Raw genomic sequence first — 24178 nt, 5'->3', positions numbered from 1 at the left:
TTTCTGGAAAACAAGCGCAACCCCGTGCATCAGGACGTGAACACACATTTCACACATACACACCCCCACACTCGCCCATGACATTTCACCACATGATCGGGATCATTCGAATGCACTTGACCCGTCTGAAACACGCCTGCCAGTGCTTCTTTCCACAGGTGACTGCTCTCCCATCTATTCTGCAATAACAGGAAAATGACCTGCCTCATCCGCATCCTGTACACCAGTGGGAAACCTTCCGCCAACCATTCCAAATGCCAGCAGCCAACATCCTCCAGTCACCTCAGGGTGGGAATTAGCTGCACTTATGTAACAGACTACCCTAAAAGTCAAAAAGGTGTTCAGGATAAACAGAATAATAAGCTCCTCCAGGCTTTTTCCCCACTTCTTGCCAGTGCTTTATTTAAGTTTTAAATAATGTTAAACTCACAACCACACCATCTGTGCTAAATAAAGGCATAGGGAATTTTTTTTTCTTTTTCATCTTAAATTCCTTTTTTTAATCACATAATTATTTTCTTCATTATAATATAATTTTCTCATCCATTCCTTTTGAATTTCCTTAATACACATCTTGACAGCAGCTGCAACCACAAATTAGGAAAGCAATGCCCCAAAAGAGCACAGCATTCATAGCTTTTTCTTTTTCCCCAAAATTAGACTGTAATCGGATGACACCAGATGACAACCTTTCAAACACAATGAATTCCTAAAGGCTTAGCAGCTCTTTGCTGATGTAATCAAGTAAAAAGTGTGCAAGTGCAGTGTTTTTGTGCTGAAAACAGTCAAACAAAAGGTAATCAAGTGATTTAAAGCCACACACTCAAACACAGTTATCCCTCTGTGGCATTCTCTTCCAATTTGTAAAGTCACCAATTTGTCTTAATGAGCCTCGGCCCAGACAGGAGGCTGGATTTACCCAGTGTGGGTCTCCTGTTAACAAAAAGTTTAGTAACCTTGGGTAGAGAACAACTTTTCTACTGCATAATAAATGTATTGCAGCCTATTAGTAGTAATACTTTCAATACTTTTTTTTAGTAATTCATATTCAGGTATTAGCCGGTTGTTCTTTGCCTTGACATTGGCTGTGTTATAAAAAGGAATGTATCTCCTTTGTCTGTGGCAACAGAGACAGGAAATAAATAACTATGACAATAATGTACTGCAGAGCTGTAATCTATCATAACAGAAGTTGCCCAGCTCTTAAAAGCTCTAATCTTTTTCACCGCCAGCTTTTCCCCTGTGTCAATGCAACCATTAGTCTCAATAAGCACCAACAAGAAGGGGAGATGTCCTATTCTGTAGAAGGGAAAGAGTACCACCACGAGTTTTTCAAGCATCAGTCAGCTTGATGTGAGTCAGTCAGTGAGTGAGTGAGTGAGTTAGTGAACTCAAAGTAAAAATTTCCCCTGTTTCTCATGGATGTTTTTGTATCTTTTCAATAAGACCGTCTTCCAAATTTTCACTTTCACACAGCCAAATAAAAAAAAATCATTTTGAGTCTGAAGGTGCAAGTTAAAGCTCATGAGCCAGCTGTACCAAGCTGAGCCATCAACAGCTCCAACTGTGAGCAGGGAGGATTTCTCTGCTCTTTTTTTTTATACTCTGTCATTTGCAATTCCACAATGTAATGTCCCAAAACATAATGCATCCTGCTTTCTATTCAATTCCAGCCTTACCCTTGGCCTGCTTTAACACTGTTGTGTTGATATATGCCGTATGCCTGCTTTCAAGGGGCTCCTACCTGTGAAGGGATTTACCTCCCAGGAATACTAAAACTGACTTTACAGAACCAAGAACCTCCATTTGTTACTGAGACAGAGGTTGAGAAAGTCTTTCCACTTGGATGTGCAGATCCTACTTGTATGAGTGGTATATTTTAATGGAAATTTTGTTTGTGCTTTCTTTACTAAGTTATAATAAAAATGAGGTGAATGGTGAATAGTTTTCTAATGGAAAGTGTGAGGATAAAACTGACGTTTGTGCTAGAATACATTCAGGGAACGTTCACAGGCTGAAAACAGGAGGGAATCTATGAGTTTGGCTTGGGAAAAAAAAAGAAAAAGTCTAATTAAGAAGTTGTGTCTCGAGTTTACTCCATCCAAAAACTAAAACATTAAAAAAAAAAAAAAAAAAAAAAGCAGTTCACACATGTCTGTACAATTGTTTATTGGCCTTTTATTATCTGGCTCCATCAAAAAGGATCAGTATAGACCCCTGAAATATGTTTAAAGATTTATATTTGATCTGGGAAACCCCCTACACAGAACAGAGCTTATATAATGTGCATAACTGCAAATACGAAATTAATTAAGTCAGACATAGCGAGAAAACAGAGAGCTGGGTAGACATGGGCTGCAGATGTGCAGCAACTGTAGGCAGCATAAAGCATGAGATTCATCAGATTTGAGATTCATAGGATAGCAGCTGATTTGCTGGGATTATGGCTGCGCCTGCATTGTTTACGATACGATTGTTTTTTTCTTTTATTGTGTGTCATTTGACTCCTGTTTGATCGTGATATATAACCCCAAATCTGAAAATGTTGGGACACTGTGTAAAATGTAAATAAAAAACAGAATGCAGTGATTGGCAAATCTCTTAAACCCATATTTTATTCATACTAGAACATAAAAACACATAAATGTTTAAACTGAGACAAACAAAAAAAGACAAAAGGCTGGAAAAGTAAGTTGTGCTAAAAAGAAACAGCTTGAGGCATATTTTACAGCTAATTAGGTTAACTGGCAACAGGTCAGGAACAAGATTGAGTATAAAAAGAACATCTTAGAGAGGCAGACTTTCTCTTATCTAAAGATGGGCAGAGATTCACCCATCTGCAAAAACTGTGTCTATAAATTGTGGAAGTTTTAGAATGTTCCTCAACATAAAATAGTGATGACTCTGAATATCTCATCATCCACAGTACCATCAAAAGATTCAGAGGATCTGGAAAATCAATATCAGATACCTGTAATCTTTGGGTCTTAGGCTGCACTGCATTAAAAACAGACATGATTCTGTCATAGAAATTACTGCATGGGTTCAGGAACACTTCCAGAAATCACTGTCTTTTGTAGATGGCTCAGTTTGTCATGTCATCCCCCAAATGCAGGTTCAAACTCTATTCTTATAAAGAAGTCATGTATGAAAATGATCCAGAAATACTGCTTTCTTCTCTGGGCCAAAGTTTATTTAAAATGGACTGAGGAAAAGTGGAATATTGTTCTGTGGCCAGAGAAATTTGAAATTCGTTTTAGAAAATATGGACGCTGTGCCCAGTTCAAAAGCCTGCATCTCTGATGATGGTGCCTATGGAATTTGCACGATCAATGCTGAAAGGTACAGAATTGTATATACAGGTTTTAGAGCAACACATGCCCCCATCCAGATGCCTTTTTCAGGGAAGCCCTGCTTATTTCAGCAAGACAGTGCTAAACTGGATACTGCAGCTATTACAACAGAATGGCTTCACAGTAGTAGGCTCTGGGAGCTGAACTGACCTGCCTGCAGTCCAGACCTTTCACCAATTGAAAACATTTGGTCCATCGTGGAATGAAAAATAGGACAAAAAAGACCCAAGACTGTTGAGCCACTAGAATGCTGTATCAGACAAGAATGGGAAAACAATCCTCTCCCAAAAGTCCAGCAGCTGGTTTCCTCAGTTCCCACATGTTTACAGATAATTGTTATAAAAAGAGGGAATGCTACACAGTGGTAAACATGGTCCTGTCCCAACTTGTCTGAGACGTGTTGCTGCCATCAAATTTGAAATGAGCCAACATTTTGGTAAATTTTCTCAATTTAGACATTTGATATTTTCTATGATCCTTTGCGAATAACATCTGGATTTATGAGATTTGCAAATCATTGCATTCTGTTTTTATTTATCTTTTTACACAGCATCCCAACTTTTTCAGAATTAAATTTATAATTAAAATTACTGATTTCTGTTAGTTCAGCTGCATATTTAGATATTTGGATTTATGTAGTTCATTTATTTTTTTTATTATGTTTTGTGTATTTAACAGCTGGAAATATAACCACTTTTGGGTAATAAAAGAAAATGATCATTTTCATATATTTATAAATTTGACTACTGAGCAGCAAAATAAGTGAGGGCCTTTTAGTGAAATGGCTTTTTCTTTTAGTGGCTTTACTTATTTCTCACACTGGAGGTACTTCAGCTGCTTTCAGAGTGAAGTAAATGTTTTTTTTGTACGGCTAGTTCAAAGGAGTTTTTCCAACACTGCCTGTTGAGTGCTGATCACTAGATGTGGTTCAATTTCTTTATAAACACACATCAGACACAACAGACAGGCCTGTCAGTGGTTTCATGTAACTCCAAAAATCAACAGGTGTCTGTAGTCCACAAAGAAACACCACAGCAACAAATCTGTCACCCCCTGTCTTCTTCCTGGAACACACTGGCTGCTATTGCCCCCTTGGTAAATACATGAAACAAAAGAAAAAGTATTTTATGGCTTTTAGGGGTTGAGCAAACATCTTTCAAGAGAACTGATGGCTGTTGAGAGGACTGTAAGTAAGGCTTCCAGAGCCATTTCTAAAATTAACTGTCAAACATTTAGTCAGTGGAAACTTAGTACCTTATACACTGTGTAATTTATGCTGTGAGTGTTATATAACATCACCCAGAAAAGGTTAAAAACATAGAATAGGTGTGATGATGAAAGTGATGAATCTTTAAAAGAAAAAATGGATCAGAAGGATATACAGAGCTCCTCAACCTCTTTTTGTGTATTCCTTTCACACACACACACACACACACACACACACACACACACACACACACACACACACACACACACACACACACACACACACAGTGTACCAACCAGTTTGGCTACATAGTTGACAACCAGCGAGTCAATCTTTTTCTTCCCCAGTCGAGGCAGGTGTCTGCTGAGGTGCTCTCGCAGCTTGTCAACTGTCTGTGATGCAAAAAAACACACAAATTAGTTTCTGTACATGTACAGTGTGTGTGAGTGGTGTCAAGTGAAACCTTGCGTTTGTGTGTTTTAAGCATACTTTGCAGTACATTCAGCAGGGTCAAAATGAGTTCACCTCGAAACTCTCCCTCGATGACAGTGTTATGAAATTGATGTGTGGAAAGGAAAGGAAAGGAAAGGAAAGGAAAGGAAAGGAAAGGAAAGGAAAGGAAAGGAAAGGAAAGGAAAGGAAAGAGATGAAAATGTGAAAATGGAAGAAGAGATGGATAGAATAAAGAGAGAAAGATAGGAGGACTGGGTCATTCTAAGAATAGCTAAAAGACTGCTTGCATCTCCACAAAACTCCATTAAATTGAAACTATCTGCTTCTTAGAAACTATGCTGAGCACGGGGAAAACTAGAAGATATGAAATTGTCCATCAAATGATGTAAAGTGAAAAAAAAAAATGCAGGACAGGGACCTTAAGATGCCCCTCTTTTAAAGTGTTCACTCATCGTAAGCAGAATGGGAACTTCATCTTAAAGATGACTGTGGAGGGAAATAACTGTTTGTCAGCATTTCACTCTGGATTTTTGGTGACCTACATATCAACCTATGTTACAGGGGAAAAAACACTACAGAGAGATGTTAAACTGTTGTAAATAAGCAATCTTTCAACTGCATTTTATAATGTTTTCCTATGCACCAAGTTAGTGTTAGTGTTTGCAGAGATACGACACATATTACACTTTGTGTAAACGGCTGACCCTTTAAATGAATTGTTTAGTCTGAAAGACAGCATTTCACAAGTGAGGATTCTCAAGGTTTTCAAGATCAATAAAGTTTCAAACAGAACATTTTTTTCTTTAAATCACTGAATCAATGATACATTATGGTCAAATGTATGCAGACATCTGAACAGCCCAGCATTAAAAAAAAAACCATACATATATGATTTATAAAGAATACATAAAGCCTTCTTTCCTCTCTGCAAGGATTTGTTGACAGGCTGGACACTAATTTTATATTTATGTCCTCTTAGAATCATCCTTGAAATGCTTGCCAGACCAGGTTGGACCTGTTGACACATGCTCTACCACCTAAGTTACTGCAGCAAACATATACTCACTGGCCAGATCATTAGGCACACCTGTTAAACGTCTTGCTAATGGAAATATCTAATCAGCCAATCATATGGCAGCAAGTCAGTGTTGCTGCAAAACGTGGACAAGATGACCTGCTAAAGTTGAAACTTCAGAATGGAGAAAAAAGGCGAATTAAGGGACTTTGAATGTGGCATTGTTGTTGGTGCCAGACAGGCCTTACTTTAGTAGTAACTAAAGTTCCCGAGCCAAAAATACATCTCACATACTTCTGACCGTGAAGTGCACTTTATTATTGTGTCTGCAAAGATGCATCTATTGAGCACTCTCTCACCAGGCCTATGAGTGCCCTCTGTTGATGATCCTCCTCCTGGAAAAGTGGCACCAGCTTCTTATCTAGAAGAGAGCGGGTGATAGTGAAAGCATGCATTAAAGGGGTGTCTGAAGATACCTTTGATGCTGCAGCTATGCCAAATTAATCAAGTGCAGGTAGACTCATGTACGAGTCCTGGAACATCATTAAACAGGCCATCAGCAGAAATGTAAGAAACTAAAAACTCTGACTTCTTTATAGCTTTTAATGTGAAAAAAAGGGGGGGTTGAATCTAAGACATTAATAGATTCTTTTTGAGCAATTTTGCTTTAAAAATAAATCCCCAACCTTGGGGGTTATGAGGCTGCAGCCCTGCTGTGTGTGTGTGTGTGTGTGTGTGTGTGTGTGTGTGTGTGTGTGTGTGTGTGTGTGTGTGTGTGTGTGTGTGTGTGAGAGAGAGAGAGAGAGAGTGTTTTGGTAAAGTTGTTTTATGTCAATCACAAAAAAGTGGACCACACTGCAGCTTTAGATGAATTATTACATACGTGCATACACAAATACACACTGTCTTTTGATCACTTTCACGCATGCAAGAAGCTAGCTTTTTGATGTTACAGCAAAAAATGTTACAGATATGAAAAAAAAAGTGCTTGCAACACACAGCTAACTTGCAGACTGTGCTGCCAGGTTCACTGTATGTCTGTTATCAGTTCAAAGCAATCAGCTGTTTTACATGTAGCCCACGACCCTGAATAAGTGGGAGAAAATGGATGGATGGATGGATGGATGCGTGGATTAGATGGGTCTCTGTACTGCTGAAATAATCATCAACAATACTGATTATCGCTTCATATTTAAATATTTATAAAAATAAACATGTGAGATTCATTTAAATGTAATCTCCTTGGTTTTGCATCTGTTAACCATCTCAATAATTTCTTGGTGTTTTTTAACTTTATAAGACCAAACATTTACTTCAAAGGGCAGAAGTCTCAAACGCTGCAGTTCCTAAAATGACCACTTGATGCTAACTCCAGGTTTGGTTGTGGAAAAGTAATTGCCCCCATCCTGATTTCTTTTCTTTTTTCTTTTCTCCCCGGCCCTGTGTGAAAAAGCTAAATCATGAATTAACTGTGATTAACCACATAGGTCGGTGCAGGAAAGTGATCAGAAGCGTGTGCCTGCATGTGTCTGTGTTTTAAAACTCAATCTGAGGGTGATGTGGGTATGAGATCATACTTGTGGGTATGTGTGGGGAAGGTCCTGTGTTGTGTCTGACAGGTAACAGCTGCACTGGAGCTACATGCATCATGAGACACGTGAAAAAAGAGAGAAAGAGGGAGAGAGCCGGAGATGCAAGTACCAAGCCCCTCAGTGTTATGTAACTGTGTATAGCATTCTTTCTCTTGGCTTTGATTCTTTCTTCTTTCTTTCTGTGCTGTTCCCCCTACTTCCTCCCTCCTCTCTGTCTCAAGCTCTCATTCCAAGATAAATTACTGAGGTGGTTTTGTTTAGCCAAAAATCTCCAGTGAGCATGAAGAATAGAGCCTCATATGAATACACAAACTAAAAATAATACTCACACACAGTACAGAGTTACATTATAAGCCAAGGTTTTAGTATTTAGAATGTTCACACTATGTCTGTATACCTGTGTGTGCTGTACCTCTGGTTTTGTGTTTGTGCCAGTTCAGTGTGCTTACGCCATCTTACCAAGACTCCAGGTGTCCACCATTGATAGAACTCTACAACACAAGAAGCAAAGCTTTGTGTGAAAACAATCCCTCGAGCCAGCATTATAATAAGAGCCTTACATTTTATGCTGTAAGCTGGGGATGCAGTATAATGCTACGCTTGCTGTAGTCTGCAGCAAAAAATAATTTATACCAAAACTATAAAAGCAAAAAGTTTGGAACCAGGTTTCCGAGTTTGGCCTGGAGGAAGTTAATTATAAACCAGAATGTGTTGTTTGGCTCTCTGGAACAAACAGAGCAGGCTTTAAAACAACGGTGCATACAGGTATGTGTACATCATCAAGTCAGCCACCATAAAATGATGCAGGACTGCAGCTATGATTTCATTTTTAAGCTATGCAGCCTTTGTTTTTAAATTCCTGCTAACTGGTTACATTCGTGCCAGAAATAACTATAAAGTTTGGAATACAGTGTACTCAAAGCAGTGGGAGTTCAACGAGAGTTTGATCAGTAAGGAGTGGACATTTTGATCTCTGAATTAACTGTTTTCTAGGCTGTCTCAGAACCGTATTGATCGGACTATTGTTGGTGTTACTTTCACATAGTGAAAAGCACCACATTAGTACCCCTTCAGGACTGATTCATTAGTTTTGGCAGCAGGAGAAACAGGCGACATGTCGGCTCTAAACTAATTGAGACTGCGTCAAAGAAGTCAACAGTGTGGCTGGATTTTGTTAAAAGAGCCAAAAAGCTGAGTGTAAACTTTGCAGCAGTCTGTATGTCACAGCTTAACTACCAGCTAAGTATATCAAGTTGTCTGTGTTTGGAAGTTCTGCCAGCGTTTGTGTTTTTAATGCTTTGAAAGTGAATATATCAGAATTGTTATTCCATACTGAACTACAGCCCGAGTGTTTTCTAGTTTACTCTGACCTGGGTTATGGCAACTAAACTTCTCACATCCAGTTGTGAAAAAAGAGGTTCCCAAGAGGTCCTGAAAGTTATGGAATGAAATTTAGATACATGAAAATGTTGGGATGTTGTGTAAAATGTAAATGAAAACCGAACGCAATTTGCAAACCTCACAAACCCATGTCTCATTCACAATAGAACACAGTAAACATATAAAAATTTTAAATTGAGAGTATCAATTGCAGTACTAAAGATAGACAGTCACAGGATAATTTTTGCAACTAATAAGGTTAATTGGCAACAGCTCAGTAACATGATTAATATGATAAAAAGAGTATCTTAGAGAGGCGGAGTTACTCAGAACTAACGATGGGCAGAGGTTCACCAATCAGCAAAAACTATATCTACATATTATGGAACAATTTCAAAATAACGTTACTCAATAAAAAATTGCAGACTTTAAATATCTCATCAGCTGCATTACATAAATATCAAGATTCAGAGAGTCTAGAGTAACATCTGTGCCATCCACAAATGCAGGTTAAAGCTGTATCGTGCAAAGAAGAAGCCATATGTGAACATGATCCAGAAATGCTGCTGTCGTCTCCGGGCCAAAGCTCATTTAAAATGGACTGAGGCAAAGTAGAAAACTGCTCTGAGGTCAGACAAATTTAATTCATCCTCTGGACTAAAGAGGAGAGGGACCATCCAGCTTGTTATCGGCACTCAGCCTGCATCTTTGATGGTGTGGGGGTGCACTGGGGACTTGCACATCTGGAAAGGCACCATCAAGGTGAGAGGTATATACAGGTTTTAGAGCAACACATGCTCCCATCCAGTTCACACAGTTTACAGGGAAGGCCTTGCATATTAAAGCAAGACACTGTCAAACTGCATACATCTACTACAACAGCGTGGCTCAGTGGTAAAAGAATCCGGGTACTGAACTGGCCAGCCTGCAGTCCAGACCTTTCACCAACTCAAAGCATTTGAAGCCTCATGAAATAAAAAATATGACAAAGTAGACCCAGGACTGTGGAGAAGCTACAATCCTATATCAGACAAGAATGGGACAACATTCCTCTCCCAAAAGTCCAGCAGCTGGTCTCCTCAGTTCCCAGACATTTATGGACATGCTACACCGTTAAAATAAGTGGTGGCCAATGCAGGGATCTGAGAATAGGAACGATGCGATCACTTTTGTCTTCTCATTCAGATTTGTGACCGGTGTGCTCGTGATGGAAAAAGAGGCTGGAAGAGAGCACCATTCCGGCGGCAAAGGCTTAGCACAGACTGCTTGTCCTACTTAAGCGGGATACATTTGTGGGACTTGTTAAAGTCTTTGATGAATTAGGCCAGTGATCTGATAAGAGTGCAGTCTTCAGGGGTGGTATTTGATTGGAACAAATGGGTTTAGAGCTATGTGGCACTGAGGCTGGGGAAGTATTGAAAGGGACCTAAATAAAAAATTTTTGTTTGGGTTGCTTCATGAATTATAGCAACAATAAGAAAAATATGGGAACATTATATTACCCCAGCTACATCCTTAAAAGATGAGCCAATTTCAAAGATTTTGTTTTTGGGTTGTGTTTTTTTTTTTTTTTTGCACTAACCTGGAGCTGTGTGCCAGCTTTGAAGCTACTGTGACAAGTGCTATAATTTGAAACAATTTCAAACCTGATTTTAATGAACCAATAGCAGCTACCCCATCAGACCAATCAGCCTAAGCTTGTAAAAACAAAAGACACAGTGCTGAAAAATGTTTATGAACATGAAACCACTGGTGAAGCTGCAGTAAAATGTTGACCCGAGAGCGCCTCATTAGAGAAAACTGTGCCCAGTTTAAAAACTCATTGTTGGAAACATTGGAACATAACGCAGAGACACAGTCAAGCCTTCCTCCTAATTTTTCAGGAATGTGAGTCTGCAGCACATTTCTTAACAACTCTCATGTGGGAGGCAGACCTACTTCTTTGTGTTCTCCTCTATGTGATTCATCTGGCTGGAGGGTCTCCTCTCGGACCTCTGAAACAAACACGCATCACGAAAGACGCTGAAAATACACTTTCATTGTTTCTCAAAAACCCACCGGTATTCCAACAAGGACAGGCACATTTTCCTCACAAACATTCTCGCCCCAAACAACATGTCTGAACAGTTACCAGCAATCAGATGAGTTTCTAACATGGTTTATGGGTGATTTATCAGTTAATACTGTTTTTGTTACAGCGTGCACATGCACCCACACTCACCACTTTGTCCCAGTCGGCCTGTATGTGTGAGGTTCTGTATCGGGGGTTGGGATCAGCATCAAGATATTTTGTCCTTTCTGTGTTCCACTGCAGCTCTGACCAGAAGCCCTGGAGACTCCTGGCCTGCTCACAGATGTACACAGAAGCAAGCAGCACCACAACAGCAACAAAGCAAGGGCAAAACAATTGAGGATAATTGCATAGAGTGCACACTGTTTTACATATAGATGTATTTTGGACATCTGCATGAATTCCAGTCTTTTGTATATGCATGGAAACTACTTAACACACAATTTCTCAATTTAATCACCAAGCACCAATATAAAGACAAGCTTTGTTAACAGTTTCTGAAAAAACAAAATTGCACAGCTCAAAATCATGTTGTTTCATAATAACTTCAGAGCTTAAAATGCAAGAAATGTGTTATTACCTTCCATTTGACAGTAGATTCAGCATGAATCTCTGTGGTACAAAGGACACCAGGAACCTTCAGCAAACATTCTGGCAACTCCTGAAACACAAAGACCAAGCATGCGTGGCTCACAAGTGTGTCCCCTGCATTTAAATCAAAACAAAGTGTACTGTTGCAAAAGTCTTGAGTCAGCCCTCATTTCTTTATGGGTTGCTTCCAAGGAGCCAGAGTTTCTTGTATTTCTTTTAAAGTGATCTCTGTACATTGGCTGCTTTTTCACTCATTTTCAGTCCAGTCCTTCTACCTGATCATTTTCAGAGGAATGTGATCTTTGTTTTTTAAGCTTGTTAAGCCGTTTAACACTGACCTATGATCATTCAAAAATTTTTAAAAAATGCACCTAACTCAAGGGATGACCCAGTGTTGTGTCTACACATAACAGACAACTTAGCAAAGAGCCCATTTTAAATGGAATCTTTAGGCACTTTGTTACCAGAAGCCTGTCACAAAAACACAATTTATTCCCATTTCTTTAGCTGAAAAATGGCAACAATAACACAGTTTGACAGACAAAACAGTATTTTTGCACCAACAAGGTGATTCCCAAAGAGCTGTTAGCCAAAAACCTGGCATATCTCTACATGGTGCACAGCGTCTCCTAACAAAGCTGAGGAAACTTGACAAGAGAAGGACAAAAGAAAAAGTGGCAGTCTAAAAACTATCTACAGCACATGCACAGTATCTAAAAGTCATGTCCTTAAGAAACATGACTTAAGGAAAGAATCCAGCAAAGACCTGACACAGGACCAGAGAAATGCATCTGGCCCTTCAGCTGATCCAACTACTGTTCCCTGAAGCCTCATCTGAAATGGTCTCAGCAGAAGGGTGGCTGTCAAGAAGCCATTCTTAAGGAAAGGAAACGCGAAGAAAATGTTGAGGTATACCAAATTACACAAGAACTGGACTGAAAATCAGTGACAACAGGTCTCATGATTTTTTTTTCCAAACCTATGTCAGTATGTGTGGAGGTGGTCAGGAGAGAGGAACAACAGTGAGTGTCTACAGCCATCTGTAAAACACAGTGGAGGTCCTGTCATGGTTTGGAGCTGGATTTCAGGCAGTGGTGTTGGAGAGCTTGTTAAAACTGATAGAATTATGAACACAAAAAGAGCTGTGAATGGAGAGCTATTCCTGAAGTCTACTTAAAGAAATGACAAGAAAGCTGCCTAAGAGAGACCAGGCTATGCTGAAGAATAAAGGTGGTCATACAAAATATTGACATTCAGGCTCATTAGAATTGGGCAAACTCTCTTTGCCTGTTTTCTGTATTTCCATGTATGTTCAAGTTTCAATAACTCATTGCACCTACTTCCCATTTTCTTACCACAACATATAGAAATTTGCAGGGAGGTGGGGGGGTTGCTCAAGACTTTTGCATCGTACTGTATACTGAGTTGCCACTTTCCCTTGCATGTCTTCATGCTTGTGTAAAGGTATGTATAAGCATGTGGTACCTTCTTGTCGAATACAGAGGAGTAAGGCAGGATTTTATCCAAGCTGAGAGCCTTCTCATAGCTTATTCTGTACAGCGAGGCTGTGTGTGAGAGGCAGACAGTCAGAGACAGAACAGACAGACTTCCTAGCTTTTAAATATGCAGATTTTCTTAATCTAGACATAGTTAGAAGACAAATGAGGCACTTAAGCCAATGCTTTAAGATATATGAGTCAGCAATCTACTAATGAATCCTTTATTAGGTCACAATTATTGTCTTCATATACTGTGCACTACCACCTGAGTTAATATGAATTCTTAATACAAGAGCAAGGTGAAGTAGTTATTGCAGCACCAATAAAATGCAAATATATGCAGCCAGGTGCTCAAAATCTAAGGCAGTCACCGACTCTCTGGGTGATGTTTCTCTAAATATGAAATTATCATCATGCGATGTTCCAGCTATTTCCTTTAAGGGAATGCCAAATGCATGGTAAGTCGGCTTGGACTTAACCATATTTGCACTGTTCTGTGCAAACTATGCATCCGTGAGGTTTCAGAAAAACCAAATCTATTCTCAAATTCTACAAATCTGCGTGTGACGCCGCCGGCACAAAAGCCAAACAGACCTGATGAAAGAATTCATCTTAGTGTAGATAAGATGCGAGCAATCTAGCGACCACAAACTGAAAGACACATAAAAAGGCAAGAGAGCAGCGAGACTCGAAAAGGAAGGAAAAGTTATACTCGGGAAACCTGTGTGCCCACTGACCTAAAATAAACTCCTGGATCTGATCAAAGGATTCAAAGGTGTTCACGTTGTCACACAGCCATTCAGTAATCTAGAGGCAGGACAAAAACACAAAGGAGAAGATACCACTGAAAGGTCAGCTTACAGTTGTGTCACATTTTCATGTACATTTGGACAATGAGCTCTACAAGTAACCAGAACTTTAGTGTATCTTTCATACACTTTAGTGTATCCAGAATTTTACAGTACATGGCCCCGTCCATTGGTCCCTCAGTGCGGTGAAGTCGTTCTCTAGCCTTAGCCTTAGCAGAACATACTTATTTCACTCAACGACATGCAAATCATTTTATAACTTTTATGTAATTTTTTACTTGATTTTTTTTTTTGTTGATATTCTGTCTCTCTCCATTAAAATGAAACAACCATAAAAAATTAGAGACTGACGATTTCTTTGTAAGTGAGCAAACTTACAAAATCAGCGGGAGATCAAATAATTATTCCCCCCACTGTAGCTTCTCAGGTAATTCTTAGCAAGAAAGCCAATTAACTGCGCACATTTCCAATGTTTTTGTTTTTTAATACCTGCAAAGCTAGTGGCACTGTCACAGCAGAGACAGCTCTATTACAACAAAAGGTCAAAAGGTCAGTGGACATGAGGGCTAATTAACAAATGTTAAACTATGATGGTGAACAGGGAGACATGAACTTCAGCATGTTAGTTTTGTAAGCATGCTGTTGTCAGCCGGGTACCTTGTTTGGTAACAGCTGATAACAGCTGTAATTACAGATAAGAATTTTTTGGATGATCTTGCTTTGATGTATGATGACCTTCACCCTGTAGCATAAGTCAGCACCACTGTGCATCAGAGTGGAAAGTCAATCTCTGCTGCCACTTTATCTGCTCCTTTAATAAGCGCAAACAGGCTTGAGCCTGTTTGAACCCAGAAACATTAAACGCAACAATAACCATTAATGGAGAAGTAGAAGACAAAGTAGAAACAGAGTAACTTCATTTGAGCAGTATTCTCAGTATTACAGTTTCAAACTCATGCGAACAATTTGTGCCACTTTATCAAAGCCTAAACTACACTGCTGCAGAGTCTACTAAGGATATAAAAGTTCTGTATGGTGTCCAATTTCCCACTGATAGCTGCGCTAATGAAGCTGGCAACTCATTTAACCTCTAAAGAAAAAATGTATTACAATCTGGAACATCTTAATTTAGTAGTAACACTGATATAGTCTGAGTCACAGCAAAGTGCCAAAACAAAATACTTCTCCCCTTTTGTTCTGTCTTTGACTCTATTTGATCTCTGCCCACTTGTCTTTTCTCCTCTCCCATTTTATTACAGCATCCTGTCTTTTCTGTCTCTCTCTGTCTTCTTCCCTCTGGCTACTGGATTCTAACTCAAGGTTGACACCTACTGCATTTACACAAAAGTGCAGAAACCTTTCTTACCTTTGTCTGTTCGCTTCCTCTTAGCTGTACATCTTTAGGGAAATTGCCTAACAGTGACCTTGAATGTTTACTTATTCAAAAAGCTACACTCTCCCACTTTGTTGCCTGTTTATCTTACCTTTTTTCTTTGTGTTCTCCACTTTAAGGAGAACGTATTGATCTTGTAAGTTTTTTTAAAACCCAATAAAATCCATGACTATTCTCCTCTTGAATTTATGTTCTACAAAAATTGTTTTGTATGAAAATGCTGTGCTGGGGGAAAAAAAAAAAGTATGTTCTGTAGACGATGATGATGCACTATGTCTTCTTTTGGGGAGGGGGACAGTACATTTCCTTTGAAGGTAAAGGCTTTTGTCCACAAAGCTCAATTATTCAGTCTGCATCTGCACCTTCAGCTCCAGGTTTGGGTCCGTTCCCATGTAAACCAGCAGGCAGTGGAGAGCAGCCAGGCGCTGAGGGTCAGTCTTACTGCTGGGACACCTTAAATGCAGGTGACATATAACAAATATACCATAATATGAAAAAAATGCATATACAAACACACAGGCAGATAGCCATCAGTCAGCTACTACATTGAGATGTATGCATGCTGTTAAAAAAGTGGATTTAAGTTAAAAAAATGGACAGAATGAAAAAAATTGCCCAATAAACAAAAAAAGAAAACAGCCATTGCTGCAAAAGTTCAAGTTAAAGCTAAATATATTTCAGAAAGACACTGCAGGTGTATGCGCACAAAACAACTTATTGTACCTGTCTGCTCCCTTCCTATTTATATATTCTAATAAGCACTCCAGTTCCTCTTCTATATGCATGTATAACACCTAAATAGAAGCAAAACTTTTTTGTGGAAGTTAAGCACCTATATAGTATACTATAGGTGCTTAACTTCCACAAAAAGTTTTTTGATTCAAGCTCACCTAGATTTTGTGTCTGAACGCAGGATCTGCAGCAGGTAGGCGGGGCTGAGATCGGCAGTGTGAATCCTGCCGGTGGCCAGGTCCAGCAGACAACAGTTGGACTCTTCTTCTGCATGCAAAACTGTGATGTTAGCTGCATGACACTGCAGGCCCAGGTTCACGTCACAACCTACATGTTGTGGAGTCAGACAGACAGACAGACAGAGAACAAGGGAAGGAGACGTTGACAAATCAGATTACTTTGAGGCACACGTTCTTTTTGACAGATAAGGCGGCTTCCACATTTAAAAGTCGTGTCAGAAAAAAAAACAAGCATACGTTGTAGATGGGAAAGAGTAGGACAAACTTTTATTTCTGCCATTACTCAGCACAGACATGATTTCTTTCAACAAAACCCGCCTTACCAGAGAGGAAGAGGGAGTGACAGAGCATCTCCTGCTGCCTGGTGTTGATACAGTGGAGGAAATAACCCTGCAGGTATACCAGGATGTAGTAACCTATATAAAACAGCCACACAGTATCACTGCCAGTTAGTATTCTTCAGGCACACCAGGTACTTCTTGGGCTCAGTGCAGATAAACACATTCATCTGTATTTGTGTGCCTATGTTTCTATTTGAAAGTCAAACTTACAAACTCACACACATTAGGATGCAGATGTGTGCGTAAAATATATTTCTGTGTGTGCACTGACCTATGGGAATGAAGAGCGGATGGAGCTGTGTGGCTTTCTGTGGCGATGCATCACTGCCCAGAGACACCCTGAACTTCTTGCTGCAGTCTGCTTGAAGTAAAAACAGAAAAAAAAAACAAAAAGAAAACACATTTGTCTCCATGTGCTCGAGATAAAAACTGTAAAAAGAGGCAGCAGCAGATAGAGGGGGGGGATAAATAAGGAGCTAGCACAGACACACCTTTGTGAACTAAAACCACAGTGTAGAGCAGTTCGTGTTTATCTTGAAGAGGCTGGCTATAGCACACGCACATGCTTCCTAAAAGTAAAGCACAGAACAGAGCAGTTATAGATCAAACCATGACGATGACCACGACTTTTTAATACGATCAGCAATAAGGGTGAAATGCTGAGATTATATTCAGAAGTTACAGATTCAGTCAAACAGTAATCATAAAAATTACTCATGTCTTGTTAGAGGTTGGAATTATCAGCTGATAATTCTTTTAATTCTTCATGCCACAGATTCAACAAGGCCATTTGGGTACAGTGAACTAATTGCCATGTTCAAGAAACCAGTCTCAAATGATCTGAGCTCTGTGATATGCAGCATTATCCTGCCTTGCATGTTGCTGCCATGTGATTGGATGATTTCATATTTGTATTAACAGGCAGCTGAACAGGTGTGCCTAATAAAGTGGCCAGTGAATGTACATATATGCAGTCATGTAAGGCAGGTTCCAAATTAAAGGAAAAAACAAACTATCTTAAAGTGCTGAACCGCAGCATGCTGCCAGAACAGCTGAACGCTCTTTGACATTGATTGAAGTCTACATTTACCCCAAATTACCCCCCCCCCCCCCCAATTTGGAGTTTTGATGATGATGGTGACAAGCGCTATAACATGTAGATACAAATTTTCAAATAGGCATTCAATTTGGTTGTGATCTAAAGGCCATAGCATACGATCACTGCCATATTTACGGAACCATTCACTTGATGGGGGCAGTGTCATCAGCATAATGATGCTCCGTCAGCAGAAAAATGTTTCATGATAAGGTGAAGGTGATCACTGAAAACAACTTTATAGTAACCCTTTAGAGTGCCCCCCCCCAGTATATCAGAGACACCGGATCCCCCTCAGTGTATGGGTCAAGAGTTGTAGTTTTCCTTTAATTTATCACCCATTTATATATATATATATATTATGTGCTGTACACAAAGCAAAGGAATATGTTGTGTACTTTATATTTGTGCTTAAGTATGAATACAAGGCTTAACATGCAGAAGGAGTCTGATTTTTCCCTAATTAATGGTAATGGATGAAAGTCAGTAGAAGAAAGTAAATCCTGAAAGATTTACAAGCTGCTCGAGGCAGATGTTACTCTTGTATTCACAGTAAACCTCAAATAAAGCAGTTTCATTACTGCGCAGCTCATCTATAGTCAATGCGATTCTGTCCCTGTTTCTGTATGCCATCAGACCGTCTATGTTTAATGATGCAGCAAAAAATAAATAAAAAATACAGGACAAAAATCTGAGGAGTGAGGATATAGCCAGGACAGTAGCATCCGCCAGAACAGATAGATACTAAGTAAGAAGGATGACAATCATGAGAGGAACTGACAGATCAGCTGAATAAATCTGCTTTTGAATTAATCACTGACAAAAGCATCATCAGCTATGATGCTATTGGAAGCCACCTCTAAAGCTTAAGGAGGGTTGTAAGATTTACAGTCATCTCAGTTAATTGGTCAAAACATCATTATGAAGTGATCATCTCAACAAACCCTTGAATCATCACTGAATTTGTAAATCAGCCATGATTTCTGATCCCTGGAGGTCATTTCTATGTTCGTGTATGAGCTGAGGAAGGGACTTACTTTCTTGTTTTCACAAAGAGGGGATAGGAAACACACAAATGCATCAAATTAATCCTGTAATCTGACTTTTGAATGTGAGAGTATTGAGTGTGTGAATAGACAGGGGTGCTTGGATGTGTGTGTAAATGCCTTACCTATTTTATTTGTGAACACATGCACCCTAACATGCTCTGGTCTTTCAGTGTGATGATGGTCGAAACCCAGATTTTCAAACCTGTTATAACATATAACATATAACATATAACCCAGTGTTCAAAGGAATGCAGAATACAGAATTGATATATTTCTCTTTTATACTCTGCTAAAAAGTTGTCTTACTTGACTGTACGGAAGGAATTGACGGGCAGCTCTAAAGGGAGCTCGAACTGTTATCAGAATGGTATGTTATTTCAAAGTAAAAGCATGAATAACAAAAACACTGCACTGATTTATGCACAAAGAGTGGCATAGATTAAAATATAAGGCACAGAGATAGCATACCACAGTTTCACAGTTATGGCTTGGGTAAAACTGAACGCTTCGGAGCAGAAACGTTTCCTGTGAAGGACAAGTCGTGCATTTTGTGTTAATCAAACAAGTCTTGGGGTATCTGTTGCCACATTTGAATGAGAGTTTGGATGCGTTGCCTTAAATGTGAGATAGTAGAGTCTTTGTGTGTGCCTGTCCCACTGGACCCAGGAGAAATCCTCCACGATTCGCTCTGCTGTTTTGGACAAACGCTCAGGATTCACTATCACCTGATTAACACACAAACATTCAAATTCAGCTCTGAAAACACAATGAATTGTTAATGTAAGGCTCCCTTGGCAAACGACATACAGTATATTTTGAGAATGAGGTCGAAGCAATAAATTCTTTGCACCGGGTTATGCAAATACACCCCAACTGTTTTGCTTAGTAATTACTGAATTCATGCACTCTTGGAAAGAATTTATGTCTCCTGCATAGCATCTACCAGCCATGAAATCCCGCATTCAATTTATAGCTCCGATGAGTCAACTATCCACAAACACTTGCTTCACGAGGAAAAAAGCAACATGTAACATACCACTCTATATCCCTCCTGCCTTGTCAGTATCACGTGGTAGAGATCCACATCTAAAACACACATATGGATAATTATGCAACTGCAGCCATGTACTGCAGAACTTTAGAACATCGCATTTCTCTCTGGAGTCACGCTATTTTGTGGCAGTAAACCGTACACAAACATGCCAGCATGAGGACACAGTTACTTACATCTATCTTCAGTCAGCAGCAGCAGATGGCTCTCCAGCACTGATCTCCTGTCAGTTTGTTGATGGAGGAACTGAGAAGAAAAAAGAAAAAAAAAAAGCCACAGGGAAACTAAACGAGGGGCTTTTAACAATTTACCAGATAAAGGGGACAATTTGCTGCTTTTCATTCAGGTGATGTAAAAATGATGAAAAGGCATGACTGAGGAAAAGAAAGAGGGGGAAAAGGGTACATTGGCTTCAATTAAGTGACAGAACGTAAGCTAAAGGCCATAAAATATACAGTACGCAGTATGACAGTCATGCCCTCTGAGCACTAACACTGCGTGGCTGCGGTGTAAGCGCTTGTTTGCAGTAAAAAGTGAATGAAACACTCTACCTGCACTTTGACTCTGAAGTCCACTGCCTTGAGGACTTTAGTGTTGTTGATGGGGTGGATCTCAATCAGGAGAGTCAGACACTTTGATACTACAACGATATGCAGGCTAGAGTGAATATTAGTAACAGATTGAAAATGCTGTAAGAAAATGTTGTATTAAAATACTTCAACCTTTTCCACCTCAAGTACAAAAACTTCAGATCAAACCATGCATAATTTTATATTTAAAATAAAAATCATAGCTGATCCTATTTTCAGTATGAGTTGAATATGCTTATGATTTCTATGGAAGTTCTAATGAATTAATTAAAGTAAATGTCATTACGCTTATCTTCATTAGAAACTTTGAGTAATTCTTAACAGAAACATATCTATGTATTGGTTTCTTTTTGAATTAGTTGGGTCTAATTAGCTTAACTGAATTTCTTGAGATCATTTCAATATTTTAAGAGCTGCAAAAACCCTAAGACAGCCTGACTTATTTTAAGACATTTTATCAATTAATATTCACTTACACCCACAACCGCATTAATATCTGAAAAGTTTGGATATAAATTTGACAGCCTATTTTTGAAGTGCTTCCATGGGAATGTCAGATAGACTCAAAAATGTCTTCATCAACACAACTCCCATCTTCAAATATGTTTCATTACACTTGTTTTGACCTAGCATGCTCATTACCAGCTCAATATTTTTGTTCTTGGATTTTGCTATAGTGCATAATTCATAGTCTGAAAGAATCCTTATTTATCTCTTACTGAGCTTTGGTGCTATCTGAAACAAGGCATTTTAGCTACTCTGCCTTAAAGCCAACCTTCTTCTGATTGGCTGACCCTAACAAACAGAAGGTTTGAAAAGCAGGTGGGTGGAGCTGCTGTGCTCACCAATAGAGCTGTGGGCCTGAGATGATTATATTAGGAATATTAGAGATTTACCCTCACTTTGCCATCATATATCCAAGAGTAGAATAAACTATCTGAAACTTTTAAAATTTGACCTCTTTATTATTCATTTAAACAATTTCTGAACTATTTTCAACTTACCATATAGCACTACTAATAGTAATAACAATAGTAATAGATTAGAATTTTAGTTACTTTGGCTGGTTATTTCATGTGCCAAAGTTTAAAGGTTTGGGGTCTTAGTGTTTCTTAAGGTTTCCTCTTTCCCAGCATCTACTGTGTTTCTGCCCTCTGTCCATGCATGCTGTTCATTTTTCTCTTTCAGTCCTTTCCTGATTTATTCTGTATAAAAACAAAAATCCGCTTGTTCCATCACTTACTCATTCACTCATCTGCAACACAATGTTTGCTACATAGTGGACTAACAAGGGAATAAGTGCAGACAGTTGTTGATACTGTTTGGACACTTTTTGGACACACTGCTGCATAGTTATGCAACAGATGTTTCTAATTATCCCTGCAAAACATCTGAGTTACACAATGTTGCTATTTTTGGATACTGTACATATTGTAGTTGGCATATCGAAGTTTAAGAAAAAAAGTCGATCTGTGCAGAGGTCACTTCGTTTACAAGAAGTCTTGAGCCACACCTCATGCCTTTATGTTTCACTAGGAAAATGGGAAATAGGAAATATTGAAATGTGCAACATACTGTACATTGAAATACAGTACATAAGGCAAAAACAGTTTGCACAATTCTGATGACCTTGAAAGTCAATATTTTGTAGGACCTCCTTTATTTTTCAACCCAGCCTGAACTCTCTGAAGCAGCGTTCTTGTAATTTATTAAAGTAGTCTTCGGGAATCGTTCTCCAGGCTTCTTGAAGGAAATTCAAAGCTCTTCTTTGGATGTTGGCTGCCTTTTCTTCCGTTCTCTGTCAATATGATCCCACACTGCTTCAATAATGTTGAGGTCTGGGCTCTGATGGTGTTCTGTTGTTTGGTGTGTTTTTCTATCCATATTTTATGGCTTTCAAACTATGTTTTCTTTGCCGTTTTTCATAGATTCAACTAAAGAAATGGGAAGAAACTATGTGTTTTTGCAGCATTAACAAAGTGCCTAAAGATACTATTTAAAACTGGGTCTTTTCTAAGTTTTCTTTATGTGTACACACAACACTGGTTAGGTTAGGTGGCTTTTTATGCTTGGATAATTCATAGGTCAGTGTTAAATGGCTTAAAAAACCAAAAAACATTTCTCTGAAAATGGTCAAGTGTAAGGACTGGACTGAAAATGAATCAGCAAGCAGCAAATGTCCAAAGAAAAACTCTCGTGGACCCTCAAAAAATCTGGAGAACTGCTGCTTAACTATAAAAATAAATACAAGAAAGTCAGGCTCCTCAAAAGAAATGAAGTACGGCTCAGTAGAATACTACACTTTGGTTACAAACACAAAACGAAAACTGTTACTGTGCTATTGTGCACTCATCTTTAATATATTAATCATGCCTGTTTGCTGCCCCTTACAGTTACCCCTTACAAATACTTCATAGGCAAGCTGCTGCACAACATATTGCACTGTGCATATTTCATTCTTTGGCACAAACACGCCTCAGCGCATCAGTCCCTACCAGTGGAGTATAGTGTGCACTGCTTCTGCACACTACTTTATGGCACGTCACATGATAGTTTTGGGGTGTATTAGATATTAATGCTGAAATTTAGAACAGCGCTGAAAAGGCCTGACGCTTTATCTTGTGAATGAGTCGACAATTCAAAGACATTTTCCTTTCCTTCTTTTTGTGTTTGTGATATTACAAAAAGTGCCCATATTTCCCACCGACGCTGCCTGTTTTTGTCTTGAATTTTTGTCATGTTGCACTTCAGCTGTATGATCCATTTTTAAGTTCCTTGTTGATTATGCTGTTTTTTTTCTGCAGGATAAAAATGTCTGAATTGGACAGGCGGAAGAAAATGGATGGATGGATGGATGGATGGATGGATGGATGGATGGATGGATGGATGGATGGATGGATGGATGGATGGATGGATGGATGGATGGATGGATGGATGGATGGATGGATGGATAAAGGTATCTTCTCACTGATAACTTGCCTAACTCAGCATCCTGCATACTGTTAGCTAACAATTTCAGCTGGTAAACTTAGATGGCCATTTCAACCATGTATCCACTTTTTGACCATTACTATTTTAAATGTGTGCTTTTAAACCCTCTGGCAACTGCCAAAAATAACCCCTGCTTTAAGAGATGGAGAGGGTTAATGTCACAGTCTGGAAATGAAACAGAAAAGGGATGTTACTTGGTTTGAGGCGTTCCTCTCCTCTGGTATTCTGTGCCAAGCTGACAGCTAGAAGGGAAAACGCAAAGTTGATGTGTCACATGACTGAATCGGCACACAGTTTCCACAGAATTATCTTTGGTGCTTCTTCAGGCACTAATCAGCACTCAAACAGCATCTCTTGTCTTGTACTTGTGAGTTCATGCGTTGCAAGATTTGAACCGCTTTCTTGACACGGCCATTTAAACTTGATCCGAGTTCAAGAACCCGGTGTTGTTGCTGATAATTCATTATCTGCACATAACAGAGGCTTACCCAGCAGTGTCTCCTCTTTGTTCAGGGAACAGCTGCTGACACACACCTGCTTGTCAAATGTGTACAGGAGCTGTTGGGGAAAACACAGACACACAGTGGCATGAGAATGAGTGCATGACTGCAAAATGTGCAGAACTTAATGGAAAAATATAAGGACACACACACAGTACCTTGTTCTGTTTGGTGTTGGAGTCATACTTCCCAATCCTGGTGGTACCTGTTGCTCCCTATCAGAACA

At 39.2% G+C, this 24178-nt stretch overlaps 1 protein-coding gene across 1 annotated transcript in view; it reads right to left on the bottom strand.

Moving 5' to 3' along the window:
- The window catches only part of gsap (gamma-secretase activating protein), a 43503-nt gene that overhangs the window by 16963 nt on the left and 2362 nt on the right, over positions 1–24178 (bottom strand). The window contains exons 3-25 of the mRNA XM_030720198.1: positions 24111–24167; positions 23941–24010; positions 23647–23694; positions 20423–20511; positions 20048–20117; positions 19857–19906; positions 19435–19545; positions 19289–19345; positions 19127–19173; positions 18943–19022; positions 17167–17244; positions 16947–17033; positions 16658–16750; positions 16254–16422; positions 15726–15816; positions 13899–13968; positions 13148–13227; positions 11652–11732; positions 11222–11344; positions 10939–10994; positions 8080–8111; positions 6388–6449; positions 4857–4952 (exon numbers count right to left, since the gene is read on the bottom strand). Coding sequence (XP_030576058.1) covers positions 4857–4952; positions 6388–6449; positions 8080–8111; positions 10939–10994; positions 11222–11344; positions 11652–11732; positions 13148–13227; positions 13899–13968; positions 15726–15816; positions 16254–16422; positions 16658–16750; positions 16947–17033; positions 17167–17244; positions 18943–19022; positions 19127–19173; positions 19289–19345; positions 19435–19545; positions 19857–19906; positions 20048–20117; positions 20423–20511; positions 23647–23694; positions 23941–24010; positions 24111–24167 — 1797 coding nt within the window. The remainder of the gene's footprint in view (positions 1–4856; positions 4953–6387; positions 6450–8079; positions 8112–10938; positions 10995–11221; positions 11345–11651; positions 11733–13147; positions 13228–13898; positions 13969–15725; positions 15817–16253; positions 16423–16657; positions 16751–16946; positions 17034–17166; positions 17245–18942; positions 19023–19126; positions 19174–19288; positions 19346–19434; positions 19546–19856; positions 19907–20047; positions 20118–20422; positions 20512–23646; positions 23695–23940; positions 24011–24110; positions 24168–24178) is intronic.

The sequence above is a fragment of the Archocentrus centrarchus genome, chromosome 23, assembly GCF_007364275.1.
Source record: "Archocentrus centrarchus isolate MPI-CPG fArcCen1 chromosome 23, fArcCen1, whole genome shotgun sequence".
NCBI classification, from domain to species: domain Eukaryota; kingdom Metazoa; phylum Chordata; class Actinopteri; order Cichliformes; family Cichlidae; genus Archocentrus; species Archocentrus centrarchus.
Note: the sequence above shows the minus strand (reverse complement) of the source record. Positions and strands in the feature narration are given on the sequence as shown.